At 41.6% G+C, this 7073-nt stretch overlaps 1 protein-coding gene across 1 annotated transcript in view; it reads right to left on the bottom strand.

Moving 5' to 3' along the window:
* Nucleotides 1–839: 839 nt before the first annotated feature.
* The window catches only part of Top1 (DNA topoisomerase I), a 79555-nt gene continuing 73321 nt past the window's right edge, over nt 840–7073 (bottom strand). Inside the window, exons 19-21 of the mRNA XM_076851853.1 lie at nt 4048–4142; nt 3569–3718; nt 840–2128 (exon numbers count right to left, since the gene is read on the bottom strand). Of these exons, the coding sequence (XP_076707968.1) occupies nt 2026–2128; nt 3569–3718; nt 4048–4142 (348 nt within the window). The 3' untranslated portion in view covers nt 840–2025. The remainder of the gene's footprint in view (nt 2129–3568; nt 3719–4047; nt 4143–7073) is intronic.

Here is a 7073-nt window from a genome sequence, read left to right as displayed (position 1 = left end):
GAGATACAGCCCCTTATTCCCTGGGGTGAGTACTGCCTTCCTTACTAGCTGGTGAAATACAGACGGCCAGTGATGCCAAAGTTTCTCAACTGTGGACCCAGCACCAGTCCTGTCCCCCAGCTCCAGGGAGAACCAACATCATCAAGGAAATGAATATGCTTGCTCATGCCAACAAGCTAGAGGGCCCAGGACCCTTTCACCAAGTGACCAATACTAACAACTCTGGCCTTCCTGTCCCCTTTGACCTGGAGACCTCACCTTTCATTCTGTCCCAGACTTAACTAACCTAGAATAATGCAAAAAAACAAATTGTATAGGGACTAGCATATACTTGGAGCAATTAGAAGTATTCACTGACTACTCCCTCATTCAACCAATCAATGCAGGGAGAAATCTTCATTCCACCTGGGAACGACTTGTAGGATCTGGTGCTCAGTCTGGCTCACTACTCTCTCTTCATCCTATCAGCTTAGCCACATAAACAAAGACGAAGACAGATACCTCCTGCTTCTGGACAGTACACATGGAAAACACTCAAAAATCTGCCTCCCCAATACTTAGCTCCATCTTGCTCAACAGCATGGCTTCAGATGCCACCTGTTTTTGTGGATTTCCTACACTTTCCTTTTGGGCTTTGTATGCCTTCCATTTCACTCCATACCCATTAAAAGTAGGACACATGCACCCCCTTCTACGCCGGACCCAGCCCCATTAGCTCCTTGGGAGGAGAGTCACCCTTGCTGACCTCAGCAGTTAGATCATATCCCACAAGAAGTCCCAGCCTCAGAGCCCCATATCTGGCCTGGGGTCCTCAGTAACAAAGAGGCAGACACAAAAAGTTTCCGTTAAGTTGTAGGAATTTATTTTAAATAACCTACAGTTGATTAAAAGGGAATTCATGATAAAAATAGAAGATACTTGAGGAAAGATGTGGGAAATGGACTCTGCACACACACTAAACTAACAATGCCTCTAAAACTAATGATTATAGCAAAAAATGTCTTCACATTAAAATTCTGCTTTTTATGTTTTTTCCCCCATTTTTTACACAATTACACAAGAAAAAATAAAAGCCCTAACATCTTGATTATTTTTCCTTTTTTTGGACCAAATACTCATTTTCCTCTAAATTTATTGACTTGTGGAACTTTTTATACAATAAAATCTTTCAAGTGAAAGATCTGGGTTTAAAAAGAAAGATGGATATCTAAAAGGGTACAGAGAATGCTCAGAACAAAGGATGATGGGAAAATGGTTTCAGTCACTGATTATTTCATTATCCTTAGACTCACTCACCCTTCATCCCTCCCCAACCCCAATCTACACGATCTTTAAGATCAAGAAAAAGGTTTAAATATTTTAAAATAATTAAAGAAATAAAAATTCACATTTAAAAAGGAACACTCAAGTCAGGAAATATTTTCCCATCATGCTTTTCTGTGAACAAGTGTCTGAACCAAAACACTGCCGATGTCAGGACTGCTTCAAGTTTAATGAAGACTGATTCCCATGACAATAGAGTGAAGACTCTAACAGGTGCGCTGGGTTTTTGTTCTACTTAATTTTAAATTCCTGAAATGGGGGAAAAGGGAGGGAGTTTAGGAATTTGTTTCTATTAAAATATAGAAGTTATTGCAAAACCCTAACTGTAAAAACGCACCAATATAATCGGACTTTGCATACAGTAGCTAAGAGAAAACAAACGCCTCAGTGAAATGGTGAATTTGCTTGGCAGAATTCCAACAAATTCCCATCCACTTGCCCTCTTGAAAATAAAAACAAAATTCAAAACAAATCATACAGCTAGAATTTTGATATCTGAAATATTTTTAAATAAGTTGTCCATAGGACAACTGGCTCAGCTCTCCCTTATAATATCTCCAGGTTTATCTTTTCGCAAAGATGTTGGTTTGTTAAGACTTGCTGCCTCTCCCTCAGGTGTGAGGGTTATTGAGGCTCACAGTTTATCCATCTTCCTCAAAGCATACTGTTCCTTTTCACAGAACCCTTGCCCTCTGAGACTGGCTAAAACTCGAAGTCCTCATTGGCCATGTCCATGGCCCAGGCAAACTTCTCCCGCTGGGTTTTGTTGTAAATTTTCTCAATTGGGACTCCCCACTTCTTGCACCTGCAAACAAGGGAGACAAAAAGGAGATTAGTGACTCCAGAGAGTAATGACTAGACCAGGGGCCTGGGCTTGGATATGCTACCTTTCCTGCATTATCTCACTTAATATGGTGCAACAGGCATGTCCTAAGGTGTTTACGTCATCAATTAATTTTTTTGGGGGGTGGTGCCAGGGATTGAACCCAGGGTCTTGTGTATGCTAGGCAAGCACTCTACCAACTGAGCCACATCCCGAGCCCCAATTAATTTAATCTTGACAGTGATCTCTAAACTAGGTGTTACTAAGATGTTCAGAGAAGAAAACAAGCAGAGGTATTAAGTGATTATGTTCTTAAGCAGCTAGTTACTGAGGGAGATAAATTTTGGTCCAAGCAGTTTGGCTCCAGAGCCCACCCATTTAATCATTGTACCACACTGTCCTTCAAGAACTACCTCAGCCTCTAGCACCAAAAAGTACAAAGCTGCTGGGTGTGGTGGTGCACACTTGTAATTCCAGTGGTTCAGGAGGCTCAGGCAAGAAGATCACAAGTTCAAAGCCAGCCTCAGCCACAGCGAGATGCTAAGCAACTCAATGAGACCCTGTCTCTAAATAAAATACAAAATAGAGCTGGGGATGTGGCTCAGTGGTTTAGTGCCCAAGTTCAATCCCGAGTACCCGCCACAAAAGGTACAAAGCTGGGTGGAGCCTCTTCCATTGGGTGTGATAATCACTACCTATACCCCCTGAAATTCAACAACTCAAGCTTATTAAACATCTTCAAAAATAAGCCACTTTGTTTTGGATATTATATGACAGAGATGAGGTTGGAGGAAGCTGCACACAACAAAGAACTTATGTGCCTTTTACCTCTGTGTAGGCTGCGCATATCTATATTCTCACTTTTGTTTTTGTCTTGTTTTACCTTCCTTCATTTGCAAAAATTTCACTGACAAGTTCTATTAAAGTGGAGGCTGAGGATGTAGCTCAGTTGGTAGAGTGCTTGCTTGCCTTGCATGCACAAGGCCCTGGGTTCAATCCCCAGCACCAGAAAAACAAACAAGTTCTATTAAAGTGTAAATGGACTCTATTTTTACTTCAATAAGAGCTACACTTGTACTAAAATTCCTTTAAGGATGGATAGGGACTGCACCCACATTTTTAAAACAAAACATACACTCAAAGATAATACAACAGCATTGACTTCTTAGGGCAAGCCAGATCTCCCCAGAGGACTAGAAGTGTACTTAAGAATGGCAGCGGAGGTCAACATGCTCTTAGAATCCTTCCAACCTTCTCAAGCCAGGAATAATACAAAGGCTCAATGCTGGGCTTGGGTTGTGACTCAGTGGTAGAGCACTTGCCTAGCATGTGTGAGGCACTGGGTTTGATTCTCAGCACTACATGTAAGTAAATAAATAAAGTCTATTCAGAACAACTTTAAAAAAAAAGGTCAATGCTTACCAAGCCACTGTGATCCTAGGGTCCAGATAATTGAGTTTAGACGTTCCCAAAGCAATTTGTTTATTCTCTTCTCGCTCTGTGGCCTGAACTTCCAACTTCATCAACTGTTCCTCCAATCTCTGCACAGCCTTCTTCTTTGACTCTACTACCCTGGAAGAATGGCAGAGTTATCAAGAACCGAATCAGGCCTCTGGACAAGAGCATACCACAACCCTATCCTGCCAGACCCAACAAAGGTAGAAACAGGCCCACGAACAGAGGCTGAGGCAGGAGGATCACAAGTTCAAAGTTAGCCTTGGCAACTTATCGAGACTCTTGCCTTAAAATAAATTTTAAAAAAGGCTGGGGATGCCTCTGGATTAAATCCCCAGTACAAACAATACAAAACCCCTAGAATAGCCGGAGCACCAGGGCCTTAGAGGGATACTACACATTTTTCTCTCAAACAACCCAGACTTGGCACATTATCAGGTACATACTTCTTGGTCTTTGCATCCTTCATAACTTTGGCATCAGCCTTAGCGCTTTTCAGGTTCCTCCGGGCATCTGCTAACTGGTCCTTCTTGGCATCAATCTAGGCAGGGAAAAACATCAGCAAAGTTAGGAGCAAAATGAGCTAGAGAGGGGAAAAAAGGGTTCATTGAAGAGGGAGAAATCTAAGTTGCCTCCACAAGGAAGGCTATCTTTTAGTGGTTTTCCAGGTAAAAACACTTAAGCAGTGGCCTCATGAAGACAAGAGGAGACGCAGTGACTGCTGAATTCAACTGCTGTTTTTTCGTTTACATTCTCCACTGATTATCCAAGAAATGAAGATTCTTATAGGGCAGTATCCTGGGAATCAGCGACCCCTAAGGCTTTAGGGGTATGTAGGCTGAGAGGGGAGTCCAGATGGAGCCTGTGCCTGGTTGTAATCTTCATTTCAAGAATACTGTGGGAGAGAAGTACTTAGAATTCTGGGACTGAATACTTGCATCAACTGAACAAGCCCAACATATTCCTCACATTCTGCCAGCACTCTGGAAAGGAGCTGCCAGCTTCTGAAGAAAAATGATGCACTGAAGAGAATATCCAAGAAACTATGAAATGGCAATTAAAGGTGCCCAGAAAGATGCCCCAAACCAGTAAGACGTGCCTTTGGTATTCTGTTTCAGAAAGGAGAGAAGTCTGAGGTAAGAAGGAAATCAGTGTCAGACTTGGCGGCACACTCCTGTAATCCCAGCTACTTGAGAGGCTGAGGCAAGAGGATCACAAGTTTGAGGCCAGCCTCAGAAACTTAATGAGACCCCATCTCAAAATAATTAGAAAGGAATAGGGAACTGGGATTGTAGCTCAGTGGTAGAGTGCTTGCCTAGCATGTGTGAGGCACTGGGTTAGAGTCTCAGTACCATGTGTAAATAAATAAATACAATAAAGGTCCATTGACTTAAAAAAAAAAGTCTGGGGATATAATTCAGTGTCAGAGCCCCTGGTTCAATTTCTAGTGCCCTGATATCTCTACCAAAAAAGAAGGAAATTAGCTAATCACTCAAAACAAGAGATGTGGAAACATCTTGGGGAAGCCTACAAAGGAATAATCAGGGGAACCCTGTTTCAACCATTCTTACTTGTTAGAACACTTCTAAAAAATCTATTTTTCTTAGGTTACTTCTTAGAGATGGCAGCAGCTATCTAGCCATGTGTCTAGAGTTCAGTGAGTTTGCACTGGTGGTGTAGGAAACAAAACCTCATCCTTATGATCACCCTGCTAACCTAGAAGGTCAAGAAAACCTCACAAAGTAAATATACACTTGACTAACACATACTGGGCTACTGCTCACTAAGCCTAGAATTCTCAGATACACACACACACAGCCCACCCAAGACTAGAAACAGGCCACCATTGTGAGATAAAAATTAAGCACGTTTACTATACATGGCTTACTTCCAACAGCTGTTGTCAAAAGCCAAGATGAAGGAACCAATTCTGTATATAAAAGCATCACAGACACCACTAGCCAGATTCTTCTTGGGCTAAAAATGCAGCAAACCACAATCTTAACCATTTCTGAGAATGCTAAATTGGCAGGCTATGTCAAATTCTCTCTAAGCATCAAAGACTCCATTGATTCACTTAGCAAATGGGCGTGTGTTTGCTTTGGGGGCATATATATAGGAGAGGGATTCTGGGCTTGGAGGTCTCGTCTAGCAGGCACTGTGGGCTGCCCAAATAGTGGTTCCAGAATGAGAGCAATAAAAGGCCTCCTCATTCTTCAGGGAGGGTCTCCTGAATTAGGTAAATAGCAACCAAACATTCATACTTTTATTTCTAGTGTGGAATGATAACATGAGAAAAGTAAACAATACTAGATGACCTCTACTTAACAGAGTGGCAGCAAAAGGGAGCTGTTTGGATGGGTGGTCTATAGGGTTCCTTGCTTGCCAACCATATGCTTCCAGGATTCAAGAAATCTATGGCTATATATTTACTCACTGTGGACATGTACATTCCTTCAGGACAACCAGCTGGCATCTAGAGTAGTAACTACAGATTGCCTGTGTCTTAGGACCCAGATGTGAAAATCTGTATGATGTCTCATTCCACATCATTTTAAAACTCTTCTAGCAGTCCAAGTATAGAATCTTATAAACTTGGCTGGAAAAAAGTTATCTGTAATTTTTATTAATCTCTACTTGACACTGAGTATTTCTTTAATTATGAATATGGGCAACAAACAATAGTAACATCAGTAGGACCTGTGAGTATCACCAAAAGATGTTATATTTATATTACAATTGGAGTCGGGTGTGGTGGCGCACGCCTGTAATACTAGTAACTTGGGAGGTTTCAGACAGGAGGATCCAGACAGGAGGATCACAAGTTCAAAGCCAGCCTCAGCAACAGTGAGACCCTGTCTCTAAATAAAATACAAAATAGGGCTGGGGATGTGGCTCAGTGGTTGAGTGTCCTTGAGTTCAATCCCCAGTAACAACAACAACAACAATAAAACAATTGATGCAATAATCTTGAAATACCATTTATACGCATTACTATCTTAAAATTTACAATATTAGAACTATCTCAAGTTTTTTTTTTTTTTTTTTTACAAAAAGAGAATTTTTCAATATTTATTTTTTAGTTTTCGGTGCACATCTTTATTTTATTTTTATGTGGTGCTGAGGATTGAACCCAGCGCCCCGCGCATGCCAGGTGAGCAGGCTATTGCTTGAGCCACATCCCCAGCCCCTACCATCAAGGTTTTTTTTATTGGTTTCCTTTGGCCCTGCATATCTGTCATAATAGTGAAATATCTACAAACTTTAACTGTAGGTTAGCAAATTAGGATGGTTTAGTTATGCAGCCACTGCTAAAAAATACTCATCACAGGCCAAGTGCACTGGCACATGCCTGTCACCTGAGTAGCCCGGAGGCTGAGTGAGGCAGGAGGATGTTAAGTTTGAGGTTAGCCTGGGCAACTCAGTGAGACCCTGTTTCAAAATGAGGAGGAATAAAAGGTGGGAGGCATTG

Source organism: Callospermophilus lateralis, chromosome 3, assembly GCF_048772815.1.
Source record: "Callospermophilus lateralis isolate mCalLat2 chromosome 3, mCalLat2.hap1, whole genome shotgun sequence".
NCBI lineage: Eukaryota > Metazoa > Chordata > Mammalia > Rodentia > Sciuridae > Callospermophilus > Callospermophilus lateralis.
Note: the sequence above shows the minus strand (reverse complement) of the source record. Positions and strands in the feature narration are given on the sequence as shown.